General features: G+C 45.0%; 1 protein-coding gene across 10 annotated transcripts in view; it reads left to right on the top strand.

The window, feature by feature from the left end:
- The window catches only part of HNRNPM (heterogeneous nuclear ribonucleoprotein M), a 40762-nt gene that overhangs the window by 19736 nt on the left and 4202 nt on the right, over positions 1-16824 (top strand). For 3 of the 10 annotated variants that reach the window (XM_032308739.1, XM_032308700.1, XM_032308733.1), the window contains 8 exons: positions 880-1033; positions 1855-1904; positions 2766-2826; positions 6150-6251; positions 7566-7610; positions 8050-8127; positions 12157-12255; positions 15459-15512. In XM_032308739.1, the coding sequence (XP_032164630.1) occupies positions 880-1033; positions 1855-1904; positions 2766-2826; positions 6150-6251; positions 7566-7610; positions 8050-8127; positions 12157-12255; positions 15459-15512 (643 nt within the window). The remainder of the gene's footprint in view (positions 1-879; positions 1034-1854; positions 1905-2765; positions 2827-6149; positions 6252-7565; positions 7611-8049; positions 8128-12156; positions 12256-15458; positions 15513-16824) is intronic. The other 7 variants (XM_032308744.1, XM_032308690.1, XM_032308675.1 and 4 more) reach the window with 6 other exon arrangements.

The following is a 16824-nucleotide window of genomic DNA, read 5'->3' as shown; positions in this document are numbered from 1 at the left end:
GTGATATCCTTGCCATTTGCAAGGGGAACTAAAGGAAAGTGAGTTGGGGAGGATGATGGTAAACCAAAAAAAGAAAAAAAATTTTTTTTAGGGGCGCCTGGGTGGCTCAGTAGTTAAGCCTCTGCCTTTTGCTCAGGTCGTGATCCTAGGGTCCTGGGACTGAGTCCCGCTTTGGGCTCTCTGCTCAGCAGGAATGCTGCTTCTCCCTCTGTCACTCCCCCTGCTTATATTACCCTCTCGCGCGCTCTGTCAAATAAGGTCTTAAAAAAAATTAAAAGTTTTTTTTTAATGTTTCACAAAGTAAGCATTAATTTGAAAAGTGTGAGGTGAGTTGACCTGTTCTTTTAGAGAAAAGAGACAGTGAATAGCAGTTAAGACCAGGCTTCATAATCCTGTCTAAAAAATTGTACTGTAGGTGATAAGTTTTTGTGACATTTTATTTATTTATTTAGATTTTATTTGTTCACGAGAGTGTGATTTCCGGGTGGGAGGGCAGAAGGACAGGGATAAGCAGGCTCCCTGCTGAGCGGAGAGCCTGATGTGAGGCTCGATCCCAGGATCCTGAGATTCGACCTGAGTGGAAGGCAGTTGCTTAACCAACTGAGGCACTGAGGCTCCCCTATTTACTTATTTTTATTTACTTATTATATATTATTACCTTTATTAAGTACACTCTACACCCAGCATGAGGCTTGAACTCATGCCGCCCAAGAGTAAGAGCCGCATGCTTTGTTGGCTAAGCCTGTGCCCGGTGTAATAAAAATAACGTGTTATTTTTAGATGTTTGTTTCCAACCAAAGCATATTGTGCTTATACAGTGGAAATGTTTTTTTCTAAAGATGTCTGTATTGAGGATTTTCTCTCCTTTCTCTTGATCAGCTGGATTATAAAGTTGGCTGGAAGAAACTGAAGGAAGTATTTAGTATGGCTGGTGTGGTGGTCCGAGCAGACATTCTTGAGGATAAAGATGGAAAGAGTCGTGGAATAGGCACTGTTACTTTTGAACAGTCCATTGAAGCTGTGCAGGCTATATGTATCCTTTTATCAGAATTCAGCTCTTCGGTGAACAATTTGGCCTAAATGTTGTATTAACAATATAGGTTTTTGGGGGGAAGGTGGTCACTTTATGTATTAATATTTCCTGAGTGGCTGGAGGGAATGCGTTACTGTGGAGTTTAAAAGTTCTTGTGATGGAATTGATGCAGTCAGTATCGCATAGAGAGAAAAGAGGCGCATGTCCATTAGTGATCTTTTCCAGTGTTCTCTTTTAGAGAAGTTTGGTTTGAAGGGAGATGTCTATAAAGAATGTGCCTCTGGAGAGAAATTCCATTGTTATTTCATGTATAAGTCCTAGGCCCTATTTCTCCAATGAGTTGACCTCATTCTAGAGGCAGCATTTCTCTCTGACCCTAGAGTTACATCTTTGTAGTTACAGCGGAAAATGTCACACGTGAACACAGTCACTAAACTCAGATAAGGCTGTTACTGTGTATCTTACCCAGAAAACATGGTAGTTCAAGAAAGGGTGGGGTATATGGCCCAGTGGACTCCTCCAGAAAACTCATGCCAATACTGAAGAGGATGGCCCGGTGAGAAGTTCAGGTTATGCAAACAAAGCTCTGCACCTGAGGCATAAGCTGACATTTACTCCCCTGCCCAGCCCTGAGTTCTGTTTATTGTTGCATTTATGCTTATTATAGAAACAGATATTTTGTAAGTATAATGAAAAATCAGAACTCATAAGTTCACTGTTTAGAGGGGCTATTAGCAGTTGGAGTATTTTTTCCTTCTGTATTTCTCTCTTGCTGCGCATGTTTTTAGAATTGCAAGAAATAACCTTAATTGTAATATCAGCTATGTTTAATGGTCAACTGCTATTTGATAGACCAATGCACGTGAAAATGGTAAGTTACTAGGGTCTCCTCCTGCACAACATATTCAGACAAGTCTAGCAAAAATACAAGATAACTTAGAGCAGACACAGGCCTCCTGCAGTAGTTGTGGATCAGTCTGCTCTAAATAGGGTGTACGGTATGATGAGCAAATTCATGAACACTTTTTGCTCACTTGTGCAGCTCTTGGGATGTTTATCCTTTGTGCACTTGCCTCTTTTTGGCATGGGCAGGTTGAGTGTCCTGCTTTAAGCAAGTGATTGGTTTCAAAGGACGGTTTGTACGTTCACTTCTACTCTCGTAGTATTGCATTAGGACGTTGAGCCAGTGTCATGTGTATTGTGACCGTACTCAGTCTAATTCAGACAGCCTTTGAGCTGCCTTTGAAGCACTTCAGTGATCACTTTTAGCCCTGCCGTGGCTGTGCCGTGGGGCATAATGAATTCATACAAGCATGACTGGAACATGCTGAGGACTGTCTAGGTAGGGCTCAAATTCACAAAGAAAAAAGGAACTGTAAAGAGGTAATTGTAGTTACCTTAAACATCAGTTTGGTTTTTTGAGTATATAATTGCTTTATATGACCCAAAAGTCAAAAAGCATGAAAGGGATCCAGTGTGAGAGTCTTGCCCTTCCATTGTACCCAGTTCCTAGTCATTCCCCATAGAAACGTGGGTGTATATTTTTATCCTTCCCTCCTTTACACAAAAGGTATTTCTCTATAATTTTCTTTTTTATGCTTCCATGTTATTCCATGGCATAGGTGGACCATAATTTTCTAGCTGTTTCTCTCTTGTTGGGAATTGTTTCCATCTTTTGCTCTTGCAAAGCTATACTTCAAGGAATACTAACATTCATTACCTTTCTTTTCAGGATGAGAGGGCCTTACCAAAGGGAGATTTTTTCCCTCCTGAGCGTCCACAGCAACTTCCCCGTAAGTAGTCTCAGTGTGGCTTAGGTTTTGAATTTGATTAGTATCAGCCAGAAAGGGACACCCGAGTGGCTCAGTAGGTTAAGCATCTGCCTTCAGCTCAGGTCCAGGAGGAACCCTGCACCAGGCTTCCTGCTCAGAGGGGGAGCTGCTGCTTCTCCCTACTTGTGCTATTTTTTGCTATCTCAAATAAATAAAATTTTAAAAAAAGCAAAAAACAAAAAAACCAAACCCAGAAAATTACATTTACCCTCGAGCTTGTACAATGTTATTCTGTAGTTCTCTTGATGATTCTTGAGGGAAAGCTTCAAAAAGGGTTTGGTTTTTGTTTTTCTATAGATTTCTCAGGGTACAAAATGAACAGAGTCACAGCTTAGGAAAGGTTGTTAGGAATACTTTGTGGTAAGGCAGACAACATCCTAGAGGGTGTAGTTGGGCGTTTTTAAAGTGTTCTGTGGAAGGAAGAACCAGGAACTTCAAAGGAAATTAAAACCAAATTGTACTTGGGCTCAGAAGAGATTGGTTATACTTTATGGCCCAACAGTGCCATTCTTAGGTATACGCCAGAGACCTGAAAACTGCAGCCCCAGAGAGCCTGACATCCAGGTGTTTCTAGCAGCGTGATTGCAGGTGGTCAGTGAGTAAGTGGTAAATTTATAGAACGGGGTGTTAGTCCTACAGAGGAACGAAGTACTAGAGATCGCCAGAGCGTGGCTGGACCTGGACCCCATCTGCAGGAAATCCTCAGGGTGGGTGAATCCGTGGACAGAAAGTAGGTTAGTGGTGCCTGGGGAGAAGGGTAACTGGAGACTTGTTTTCGAGGCGATGACAGTGTTTCAGAACGAGGTGGTGGCGATAGTTGTATGCAACTCCAACTAAACTAGACCCCGCCAGCTGCACACCTCGGATGCATCTTACGGTATGGGAAGTACAACAGACTAGGTTTTTATACAGGGTCACTCGAAACATGCAGGGGAAAATCTTCAACAGGGAAGACTAGGTGACTGGTCACCTCACAGATGGAGATGGTGCATGTTAGTGAAGCCTTAGGCACGTTTTCTGGCAAGCCCACAGGGCTGAGTGAAACCCGAGCATAGGCAAGCGGCGAGAGTGAGTGCTTCTAGCAGCGAGTGTGGGGGACTCAGGACGAAGCCTGGCGGTTAAGTGGCAGGAGAGGAGGGCTTGCTTATGCTGTATTGGGAGAACTTCTTCCAGGTGGGGCAGTTGGGGTGGATCTGTTTGGGGGCCAGGGACTGTTTCTGGTCTGGAGAGGGACTCAACGCTTAAGGCCCAGATCAGATAGAATTGGATGGGAGCCTAGACTAGAACACTGACAAGAATCCCTTTGTCGGCGGTCCCGGGGTGGGGCGGAGGGAGAGCGGGCCGTGCCTGCCTGGCTCAGTGGGTTGAGCCTCTGCCTTTGGGTCAGGCTCGGGGTCCTGGGATCGAGCCCCGCATCGGGCTCTCTGCTGGGCGGGAAGCCTGCTTCCCCCTCTCTGCCTGCCTGTCTGCCTGCTTGTGATCTCTCTCTGTCAAATAACATCTTAAAAAAATAAACAAAAACCGAGTGCCTTTGTAGTTTACCATTACGGAAGCATAATGGAGGTGGGTTTTGAGGGGATGTCAGTGGCTTCAAGAGTAAAAGGTTGAAATTTTCTGTTGAAGATTAACATTTTTTAGAGAAGGAACACCTTTCTTTCTCCTAATTAGTGTGGCCATTTGGCAATGATCACCCAAGGATCAAGGTGATGGTTCTTGTTGACTTTTATGCCTAGAGGAGGTGGGACGAGGGCTCTTTGGGAGCCTGGGCTGGCGTACCCTGGGCCCCAGGGAGCCTATTATCCATGACTTTTGGTCTCCTAGCACATTTCAGAGATTGCTTTGGGGAGTAAGTAACCTTGGTGATCTCTCTGATCCCTTGCTGCTGTTTCTATGCATTTGAAAAACAGAGCTGTTAAATAGATTTTCTGGGAACTGGTATCAGGATTTTTTGTGGGTTTTTTTTTTTTTTTTTTTTAATGAACTTGGTTTCCGTTTAAAAATATCTCACCCAGTAGTGTTTTAAGCCTTTGACCAAGGTGCAGGTGTCTTACACTATCAGGTTTTATTGGCTGTTTAGATACTGGTCTGTATTCTTGCTTGCTGGCTTGTTTGTGGAGCGTGGAGTTGAGGGTGGGCGGGGTATTGAGCCACAGGTTAGGAAACTTTCTGGGCAGAAGAGAACACTAGGCTTCACTCTTAAGAAAATGGCCCATGGCCACAGGGCGCCTGGGTGGCTCAGTGGTTTTAGCCTCTGCCTAAGATGATCTGGGGATCAAGCCCCACATCCAGCTCTCTGCTCAGCAGGGAACCTGCTTCCCCCTCTCTCTGCCTGCCTCTCTTGTCTACTTGCAACCTCTTTCTCTCTCTCTGTGTGTCAAATAAATAAATGAAATCTTTAAAAAAAAAAAAAAGAAAGAAAACGGCCGACAGTGGAGTCAGAGAATGGTATATGACCAGTACGTTAATTGGCTGGCTTATAGCTTTGTTTTTTCTTGGGAAAGTCCTTCAGGCTCCAGGTTGAGAGGTGGAGATTGGGCACATTTGTGCTGCTGGCCACCCGATGTCCTTAATTGCCTTTTAAATTTTATTTTATTTTTTTAAGATTTTATTTATTTGACAGAGATCACAAGTAGGCAGAGAGGCAGAGAGGGAGAGGGGGAAGCAGACTCCCCGCCTAGTAGAGAGCCCGATGCGGGGCTCGATCTCAGGACTCTGGGATCATGACCTGAGCCGAAGGCAGAGGCTTAACCCACTGAGCCACCTAGGTGCCCCTTAATTTTATTTTTAAAAGATTTTATTTATTTGTTTGCCAGAGTGAGAGAGCATGAGCACAAGCAGAAGCAGGTTCCTTGCTCGGCAAGGAGCCTGATATGGGACTTGAACCTACCTAGAGCCGAAGGCAGATGCTTAACCGACTGAGCCATCTATCTAGGCAGCGCTTTAATAGCCTTTTTTAATCAAGCGTTTCTCATTTCGAGATTTAGGGAAACAAATAAGTATACGTGATTCCTACGTTTGGGTTGTTCATTATTCTCTGTAATTTTCAAGTAACTGATTTTCACTTGTCCTTGTTTTATACATACCACAAACTCCAGTCTGCATATGAGAAGTTCTGTCTTGGAAGGGATAGCTCCCAAGTATGAATTAGGTCCTGGGTTTGCTTGTGGAGGTGGGAGGTTGGGAACGGAGTGTGACATTTACAACACAGTAGAAGACTTTTTCCCTTGGAAGGTTACGGTTTTTTAAGTGGACTCTACAATTAGAACTTTCTCTTTTCTTTTCAGATGGACTTGGTGGTATTGGCATGGGGTTAGGCCCAGGAGGACAGCCTATTGATGCCAATCACCTGAATAAAGGCATTGGCATGGGAAACATAGGACCCGCAGGTGAGAACGACAGTGTGCTTTGGAGGTGTCTGGGCAAGTTAGTTAACTCAAGTGAACTGTTGGGATAATTGGACATTGAGTACTTCAAATGGAATAAAGATTTCATTGGGGCAGAAGTCCCTCCTTATTTATCTGATTCATTTTGATAGAAGAGGTATTTTGTATTTTTACTGAATTGAATCCTTTTTTCTAAAGTTATTTATATGTTGCAATTTAGCCATTCATGACCTTCGGAGCCGAGGTAGTTAAGCTGTTTGGTAAGAGGAGACAAGCCAGAGAGTTGGTCTTGCTCAAGGTCACACCATCAGTTAGTGACAGACACTATAGGTGTCTGACCATGGGACCACAGCACTGCCAGTCTGTTACGTTACGCAGTCACCCCTTGGGCTCTTGCCTGGTGTGGATACAGCTTCTAGACTATGGTAGGGGCATTGATGGATATAAAAAGGTGTGGAGGGCCTCATTACGAGACAGCATAGCTGTCATAGGCTGCAGAGGCATGGTGTTCAGTGTTGTCTTTGTTCAAGAAGGTGAGCAATAATTGGTGAATGAAAGCTCTGTGAGAATAGGCTTTAAATTCTGTTTAGCATTTTCATTCTGTGCAATGAGGCATTTATATACTATTAAGAATTATTTCATTTTTATGACCACAGCCTTAGGTCTCTCTTGAAATCCTTTGAGTTGCAGGATGGATGTCCCTTCACCCTGCTACTGTTCTGCTATCCCTTGTCTCCCTCCCAGGTTAAACTCTGGGCTTACCTCAGCACCCTGGACCATCATCTCACATGGCCCTGAGTGTGTCTCTCCCCCCCCCCCCCCCCCCCCCCCCCGGCCCCCACCCCTGAGCCCTGACTAATGCCTAAGAAGAAAGGGATGGTGGGGAGGGAAGCCTCAGTGTCTTTAGGAACTGCTTTTTATTTAGGGAATTTTATCTTTAAAAAAAGATTTTTAAACTTAACGTTCCCTAAAATAAACTTCTCAAAAAGTGAGTGTTCAGTTTGTGATTATATATCATGTTTAAAGTGGTCTGACTTGGTTATTTATTAAAACTGTATGTGGGCCCTAAAGAATTTTGAGTCATGTGGTGATTATTTTGTTAAAGTCTTTTGTTAAAGACATAGTTTCTTGGAACATGATAGTTTGACAGGTGACATGGTAGACCCCCTTCCGTCCCCCTTTTCCTTGACAGTTAAAATATATTCATAACCAGGGTATTTTTTGTTCATTTGCTGATTTGGAATTTCTTGTGCTTTTTAAGTTCAAACGTTACTGCTTTGACATAATTTTAGTTTGCATTGACTTTTTCTTTTTAAGGAATGGGAATGGAAGGCATAGGATTTGGAATAAATAAAATGGGAGGTAAGAGATTTAAAATGAAGTACAAATGTAATCACTTTTAGGTATGGTTTTCTCTCACCTTTCTCTTTTCCCTTAGCCTTGCATGAATTCTCTGTTTTCCAAAAAGTCTGAGCCTAGAAATACCCATCAGTCTTTCCAGTGGGTATCTTGGCCTTTGGTTCTGGCTTTCTCACTAACTAGCTCTGTGACCTTGGGCAAATCACTCCATCTCTCTGGGCCTCTCTCTGCTTGTCTGTTAAAGGGGTTGGATCAGATTAGCTTTTTGATGATGGCGATTTTCAGGCAAGGGACTAGCATTTTTTCCCCAAAAGCCCTTAGACTACGTAAGGAAATTCCTGGCAGGAAATGCTCAAGGTGAAACTTGTGAAACATCTTTCTTCTCCTGGTGAGTGTAAGCGGTGTCATTGGAATGGTACTCAAATGGGAATGTCTCTTGCAGGCATGGAGGGACCTTTTGGTGGTGGTATGGAAAACATGGGTCGATTTGGATCAGGGATGAACATGGGCAGAATAAATGGTAAGTGTCCTGCTTCCACCTGCCCCTGCTCGCAGTTGGCTCTTGGGTTTCCTTGAGGCAGCACACCCATTTTTAATGAATAATTGCCCCATTCATTTTTCTATTGAATTAGATGTCTCTGAATTGCTTTAAGTGTTATTAAAATCACAAGTTTGTATTTCAGAAGCCAGACTTCCTAGGAGGTAAGTGTTAATCCCGTTAGTCACTAAACTGTGTGTCCTGTGTTCCGAACCTCCCCAATAATTACCCAGTAAAATAGTAAAGCTTTTCTCTTGTCTCCAGCACTAGCAAGCATCCTGTAGATACCTGTGGTTATGTTTTGCTCACTTTAAAATTGTCTTCAAGTGTAAGGTATTAGTTTTAGTTTCTTTGGGGTTTTTGAGCAGATTACTGTCTTTCCCAGAGTGCTGGATGGCGTCAGCTCTTGATTATCGGCTCTGATAACTCTTGAGTTGTGAGCAGATACATTGATTTAATTCAGCAGTTACGTAGTGCACATTTTGGTGTACTGTCCTTCGCATCTAACAGAGCTTTCGACTTAGAAATATATTATCATAGTAACTGGTTTTTCATTTTGTCCTTGCAAGAACCACATGATTTGTAGGTACTTTTATCACCATTTCATCAGAAACTGAGGCCCAGAGAGTGACTTGCCTAAGGTCACATGGCTAGTAATAATGGGATTTATGTGGATCCCGGCTCTCTGGCTCCAGAGCCTGGCTCTTAGTCCCACTGTGATCCTGCCGTTTCAGGACTGCCTCCAGCATGGACGTCAGCCCCTTCTCAGCGGGGCTGGAGAGTGTGCCTTGAGAAACCCTGCAGACTGTGTTTCTGAAATCCTTTGGGGTTTGGCTGACTCTTTGACCCCACCCCCCCCAACCTCTGGGGATGTTGCTTAAACTTCCTTAAGGATCCTTAAACTTCCCTGGGATCGAAAGTCCTTAATGTTTTGCATTTAAATGTTTCTTTGCTGACCTGCGGTATCCTTTAATGTGAAGACAGAGAGCAAGGGAGCATTTATCTGCCTAGGATAGACTGGAACTGTCAGACTGGAAAGAAAAAATTCCGATGATTAAACTGCCCTTCATGGGTTTGCCTGGTTCTAGATGTTGATAAAAAGAAGTAGGGAAGTCCTCACCATTAGGAATGGAGGACAAAGGTCTGCATTTCCAGTGTACTTTCAGGCTAGCCTGTAGCTCATAATGTGTACAGGAATTCTAATAAAAAGTGAGAGTTGGAGGAGTCTGACTTGGTAAAGTGTTTACTCAAAACAGATGAGTCATTAGGAGGTGGGGTTAATGCTCAGAGGAGTGGAGTGATGTGATTAGATGTGGATGGGGGTGGGGGTCGGTTGGGGCTGTGCTGAGCCCGTGGGCAAAGTCCCCCGTAACCTGGCAGGTGGAATGCCACAGTCACAGTTCTCGGCTTGGTGATCAAAGGTTCAAAGAGCTGATTCCCTTGGAGAGCCACACTGAGAGGATGTGTTTTGATGCCTTGTTCTTAGATGTTCTCAGATACAGGTACTCTGAGTCCTTCTTCATTACCCTCTGCAATAGACAACAGGGACTTCTTTTGCTTGAGCTGTGTTCTGAGCTTTGAGTGTAATCAACTTTATCGGAGGAAAAGTTGATAAGATGTTTTGGATTTAATGTTTAATTGGTGACCAAAACGTATCTACCACGGTGGTAGGTGTTGACATCAGACTAATTAGAAATCATTCTCAGGGCCAATCATCAGTAGAGGTCAAGTCCTGATAGAATGCATGTTAAAAATTGCAAATTAAAAAGTCATTGAGCGCCAGACAGTGATAGGACACAATATTTGACTAGGAGAACTCTCTTTCTGGGTAGTTCGTTGGACTTCACAGAGGGTTCCCTGTATTGTAGAGCCTGTTAACAGTTGGGAAGACAAGTTCTGTTTAGTTTTCTTTTTTGTTTGGGAAGATGAGTTCTGAGGCGTTTGCTGACAAATGGATACCTACATGTGACTTCCTTATCTCAAGGGGGCAGAGTGCTGCCTTCTTTTTTTTTTTTTTTTTTAAAGATTTTATTTATTTATTTGACAGAGAGAGATCACAAATAGGCAAAGAGGCAGGCAGAGAGAGAGAGAGGAGGAAGCAGGCTCCCTGCCGAGCAGAGAGCCCGATGCGGGACTCGATCCCAGGACCCCGAAATCATGACCTGAGCCGAAGGCAGCGGCTTAACCCACTGAGCCACCCAGGCGCCCCAGAGTGCTGCCTTCTTTATGATAAGGAATTAAAGGAGTAGAGCAGAGCATTGTCCGTTAAGAGTGCCACTCTGGGATTTCCCTTCTGCGGACTGACCACATGCAAGCTTCTGCAAGGTGGTTATGTTTTCGGCAGATGGCATGGCACCAACCTTCGAGGTTCTGTTGGGTCGATTCAGACTGTGATAGCAAGTTCATCATTGCAAGTGCACCGTTGTTTTTTTTTTTGTTGTTGTTGTTTTAAGATTTTTACTTTTATTATTAGGGTGAGCACGAATGGTGAAGTGCAGAGGCAGACAGGGAGAAACAGAGTCCCTGATGAGCAGGGAGCCTGATGTAGGCCTTGATTCCAGGACCCCAAGATCATGACCTGAGCCGAAGGCAGACGCTTAAGAGACTGAGCCATCCAGGTGCCCCTCTGCTGTGTAATTCGTGGTGGCTAGCCTGCTTCCTCCCCATTGGTAGACACGTTCACTTTGAAAGTGTAGGGACTTGAGCTGCATGTAGCCATTTTTGGTAGTTGTGCAATAAAAGGTGGTCATTATATAGCACTTGTTTACGTGATTTCTAAGGAGCAACAGTAATTAACTAGATTTTTCAAGGACCTCTCAGTGTGGGAGGGGGAGACACAGTAAGATACACATCTTGTCTTGATTTAGAGGAAAGAAGTAGCCAATGATGGGATCATCAAAGGCTTTCTCCAGCAGGTGACAGCTGTGGTAAGGCTTTCCCCACAGAAGCTAAAAGACCTTTGTTTTTATTTATTTACTTATTTTAAAGATTTAACTTATTTTTTTGACAGAGAGAGCACATGCAGGGGGGGCAGCAGGTGGAAGGAGAGGGAGAGGCAGAAGCAGGCTCCCTGCTTGGGGAGCCCAGGACCGCAGGGCAGACACTTAACCCACTGAGCCACCCAGGCGCCCCAAGACCTTTTTTTTTTTTTTTTTTTTTTTTTTTTTAATTTAAGATTTTATTTATTTATTTGACAGAGATCATAGGTAGGCAGAGAAGCAGGCAGAGAAAGAGAGAGGAGGAGGCAGGCTCCCTATCAAGCAGAGAGCCCGATGCAGGACTTGATCCCAGGACCCTGAGATATGAGCTGGAGGCAGAGGCTTAACCCACTGAGCCACCCAGGCGCCCAAGACCTTTGTTTTTAAGAGACTTTTGCAACACATAAGTGTTGATTTCAGTGTAGAAAAAAGTAATGAGGTTCCTACCAACAGCTGTGTGTAGATGACCCCACCTCTGTTAGAGAAGGCCCAGTACATGCAGGCGTGTTTCTGTGTTCTGTGTGGATGTGCCTGTGTCAGTAGAGCGTGGATTTTTGCCAGCTTTTTCCTCCCCCCTTCACCAGGCATGTGGCCTTAGACAAGTTACTAAGGCATTTGAGCTGCTTTTTTTGTGAAGGGGCATGATGTTGCGGGCTGGTGTGAAGATTCCGTGCACTCCTCGCACCGTGGAGAGCCCAGGGTGGGGCGGGCCTGGGGGAAGTACCCGCAAGTGCGGGCATCCGCAGCCTGCCTTGGACGCCCGTGCGCCCGTGTGGCGTGGTGTGGGAGCAGGTGCTTGGTGTGCCTTCTGCGCTGGTGGAAGTTGTTAGCTAGTCCTTCATGGATTAAAGGTAGGTAGTTTTCAGGGATTCACTTCAGGTGACTTTTAAGGAAAAGAGGGCGGATGATGGTTTCTCTATAGGAAGAGCGAACATCCAGACTTGGTGGTGGCCGTCGCGTACCTGTAGTGAATTTGTCATGTCGAACACGGTGGTATTCCTGGCAAGGCCTAGGGTACTGTTTTTCTCCACAGAGATGGAGCGTGTCATGGGTGGAGGATTTGAGAGAGACTTTGCCAGAAACAAGATGGGAATGTCTCGAAGCTTTGGCGAGCCCCTTGGCAGAGGAATGGGTAAGAAGGCCTCATGTGGGCGGGGTCATCCCCGGGGGCGCAGGCTCACGCTCAGGTCAGAGGTTCTTTTTAGGCAAAGTCAGCTGTTTTTCCATAGTCTTAAAAAAATCGAACGTGTTCTAGACCTAGGTAAAAAGTTTTGGTCTTTGAATTTTTTTACTGGGATCAGTAGCACCGTTTTCCAAGGGGTTTCTGTGGCTGCATTGGTGTGAGGTGTTTGCTTGCTGTGGGAGCTAAAACCGCTGCGTTTCCATGGCACTGGCTCTCTGGAGTGGTAGAGGTTTCCGAGACCCTGCTGAGTGGGGTGTGAGTTCCCTTGTCCAGGGCACTGTGGTCTAGTTATCAGACGGCATGGTGTGCTTGCCGGTGCCTTTAAAAGAGGCTTCAGGGAACTGAGGGAGTTTTCTGATGCTAGCAGGCCTCAGTGTAGCACTGGGCCGTAGTGAAGCTTCTAGGGGATTGCCTCAGAGTGCTCAGCCTCTGTTTTTGGGAGACCCATTGAGTTAGGTGTGCAGATTTTAAGCCCTTTTGTGTAAATTTGTATTAGATATATTCTTAGAATTTATGAAGGTCCTAGAAAGATTCGTCATCCAGCTCATCAGTGAGACCAGATTCTTCTGCAGATTATTTCTAAGACTCCCATCTTCCTTGTGTTGTGTTCTCCAAGAAAATCAGGAACTATTGGAGACTGTTTCCCTCAGATTAGAGTTAAACAGTTGTTCGGTGGAGACTTGTTTCTCTTTTTCCCTGCTGGCAGTTAGGTAGCTGGAAGGATTTTCTTGTGTCTTACTAGGCTGGTAAGGAAGATTACCCTTTTTTTCCTCCTTGTACTTGTCTCATATGACTGACTGATTCTGCTTTAGATTATTCCAAAGCTTTAGAATTTTGGGGATGAGCTATGTGACTGGGTCAGCCAAAAGTTTCTAATTGTCTATGATTGATTTTGTTTTTGTGTCCTGCAGCAGCAGGATATTTTTAAAAATATTTAAAAACTTGTCATTTGGCTGCAGGTAACAAATTGTGGATAACGAGGGTGAGATGAACAAGATGGCACATGACTTTGCTTTCACAGGCATTTCTTCCTGCTTTAGGCCTTTAATCCTTTACCGCTCTGCGTGCCTCTCAACCTCTGTGAGGAGGCTGGTGGCCTTGTCCTGGTTCGTGGAAAAGGGGTAGATCTGGTGAGGTCATTTCTCATGGCAACAGGAAACTCCCGGTCCCGACCTGAATAGAAATGTCATCTGTAGGCCGTGCTATCTCCCCCTACTTTGCCACCTTCTCTCTGATTGAGACTGTCTTGGGTTTTTGTGTGTGTGTGTGTGTGTGTGTGTGTGTGTGTGTGTCTTGAGACCTCCCAAAGTGCAGGAGCAAAGGACTTTGTTCTGGAAGTCCCTGCTGCTCCTTGTGATCACGCCCAATTTAGTAAAAGGTGTCTGAATTTAAGTTGGGGTTTCGGACCAGTTGGCCTGGATGGGTGTTTTATTTTGTTTATTCATTGATTGATCTCTCTCTCACTGGGTTTTTTCACTTGAAAGTTGAATCGTTTTGGTGCTGCCTTCTGTAGTGTCTCCCCATTCAGTGTCCCTGCTCTACTATCAGGGCAGTAGATCTTTGCCCGTGTTTCTGTAAACCGCTGTTCTTGGCGGTGCAGGGATGTAGATCTGGGATCCTTCATCTTGAAGGAGATGGTGCAGCTGAGGAGATGGTGCTTAGTGACTCAGGGCAGCACCCTAAGTCCGTACGTAGAAGTGGCTTAGTGAGGGTGCCAATGAAAGTGTTGGTTCCCAGGCCCTTGGCCGCCAAGGTGAGGAACACACAAAAGGGATCATTTTCTACGGATTTGATAGAAGTGTTCTGCTGAGAGCAGTCCGAGCAGGAGTGTGGGACTGGGTGGGAGATGAGAGTTTAAGCTAGAGGTGGCTGGGTGTGAGAGGGCTCAGTTTAACTAGAGGGTGTACTGGCAGATGGAGAGGACTGACAGCATCATGTGCAGAGGCTTGGAGGTGAGGGTCTACTTGGGGTAGGAAGAACAGATTCAAGTTCAGAGTCAGAGCAGGGAGGTCTGAATGGCCATGAAAAGAATTTTTTCTTTCTCTTCAAATCAGTGGTGTGCCAGTTGTGGAGCTTTTGCAAGGAATCTTTTGATCTCAGTGCCAATTTAGGAATGTGAAGCTGGGCCTGGGCATGCTGAGCAAGATTGCAGGGGTCACCGAGTCAGTAAGCTCTGCTCGCTCGCAGGCCGGAGGTCTGTTTTTCTTGGTATGTGTTCCCGTGTCCTTCCTGTCACAGGTAGTTGTAGCACCAGAAACATCTGTGGGATTAGGGTTAATCTCTGTGGTCTCGGTCATAATGTGAGATGTGCTTTGTGGCTATCGGTCCACATTGCTGAGCACACTTTGGGACCAGAGAAGGGGGTGGGCACATGTTTCCTGACACAGGGAAAGGCCGAGAGGAATCTTTTTAAAGCTAGCACACTAACCATATAGCGTTAGACTTTGAAGAGGTTTGGATGAATTGTTGGCAAACAAGCAACAGTGTTTTCTGCTTTGGACAAGGTGTTGAACGTGTTTTGGATGAGTTTGGGTTTTTATTTTCCTGAAGCTTTTTCTGTCACGTAGTCATCATCACACCCAGCACCTTCCAGGTGGGGCCGGAGGGCTCAGCTTGCTGGAGTCTTTCCAGGCACGACTTGGTAATGAGGTCATATACTAAAGCACTGCGTGTAGTTGCTGGTTTTCAGGGTTTTGGCAGTAAGTATAGCCACAGCTTTAGCTTGCTGGAGGGTAACTGAGGTGTTGATTGGATCTGGTGGGGGAGTGCAGGCTTCAGCCTGAGTACTGAGGGTCTGGACCAGCTTTAGAAAACTGTGCTGCTGGCCCCATTCTTGCTCTGATTTTCTAATAAATTCACTTCATTGGTGCACACTGGCTCTTACTTAGCTCTGCTGGGCACATTCCCAGATGGTCTTGCCAACTGGGCCTCAGACTCTGGAGCTACATGGGATCCTGGTATCATAACCCGTCATCAAGGACTCTTAACTCTAGTAAAATGATCTGTCTGTGTATGTGTATTTCTTAACCCCTTCCCCCTTTCCTTGTTTTATTTTTAAATTAGTAATATTCTTACTCTGGAATCTGTAATAAACAAATTTCTGTTACCATAGAGAAATTTGGCTAATTTTTTTTTCTTCCTGATTTCCTTAGAAATCCTAAGTAATGCACTGAAGAGAGGAGAGATCATTGCAAAGCAGGGAGGAGGTAGGAAACGCTTAGTTTTGATGTTTTGATTTTTAGAATAGGCTGTTATTACCGGGGATAGTAGAGTGTAGTGGTGGAAAGCGTGGGCTCTAAAATAGACTGCCTGGGTGGGAACCAGCCCTGTCTCTTCCTAGCTGTGTGACATTTGGCAAGTTACTGAACCTCTCTGTTTTCCATACTGTCAATGGGGATATAATGGTACCTACCTCATAGGGTTGTTGTGCAGAGTAAATGAGTTAATGCATAGAAAAGGGTACCCACATAAGCGCTGTGTAAGTGCTAGCCATTGTCGTCATAATAATATCCATGCAATTTGGGGGCTTTGTTGTTTTTAAATACTGTAAAATTGCGAATTCCTAAAAGTAAATACTGGATTATGAAAGTATACTAGTTCCATCCCTAACAAGTGCTCACCAAAGTGTATATGTGTACTGATAAATATTCAGAAAATTATGCGGAAAGTAAATATCTGCAGTCACACTGCCCAGTGATGAGCGCTGTAAACATTTTGGAATGTACCCTTCCCTTAATACACGTTTTTTTATGGGTACTTAAAACTAAATGCACTTTTCTCAGTTTGACCCCACCCCCCACCCCCCAGTGGCTCTGAGTGTCTTGGCATTTCCTTGGTAACTCTGCTTGCTGGTTATTTCTGTGGTGCTCTCAATCTAAAACTCCACATGGGCACCGTTTCCCCTTGTTCTCTGCTGCTTTTGGCATCCAGGCAGTCAGCCCGACCTCTGATGTTCTTGAGCATGCTATCTGCCCTTTCTAGTTATCTTGCCTTTTTTTTAAAAAAACAGTTTCTGAGAAATTTTGCTCTGAAAGTCGTAATATTCTTAAAATTGTGTTTCTGTTTTGCCACTTGGTGTGCTGTTCTTTAGCATGACTAAGGAAATAGTCATGGAGAAGTGGAGGGGTATGTGAGGTCAATCAGAGACTCAGAAACTTTTGAGTTTACCTCTTGGACGGGCTGCTTGGGTCAGTAGTGGGCTGGCTGTGGGCTTCAGGTGACCTTTTTCAGAGGCAGGTGGCAGTGGCAGTAGTGGCGGTGGTGAAGCTCGAGTGAGAAGGACCCTCATGCTCCGCATATGGAGAGGTGGCGGGCGGTGGCCTTGGGGGTGGAGCCAGACCCTCCTCCCGAGTTAGCAGGATCACAGGGTCATTGCAGTGCTGGTGTGCCGGCATGGGTCCGGCTCAGCCGTGGCATTGAGAACTGATTTTAGGCCTCTTCTAGGATCTGCTCTGCAGTGCATCGACTTCTTTTTCTCCAGAGCCCGCACAGTTATACACAAGTCATTTGGGGGTTTTC

Source organism: Mustela erminea, chromosome 1, assembly GCF_009829155.1.
Source record: "Mustela erminea isolate mMusErm1 chromosome 1, mMusErm1.Pri, whole genome shotgun sequence".
NCBI lineage: Eukaryota > Metazoa > Chordata > Mammalia > Carnivora > Mustelidae > Mustela > Mustela erminea.
Note: the sequence above shows the minus strand (reverse complement) of the source record. Positions and strands in the feature narration are given on the sequence as shown.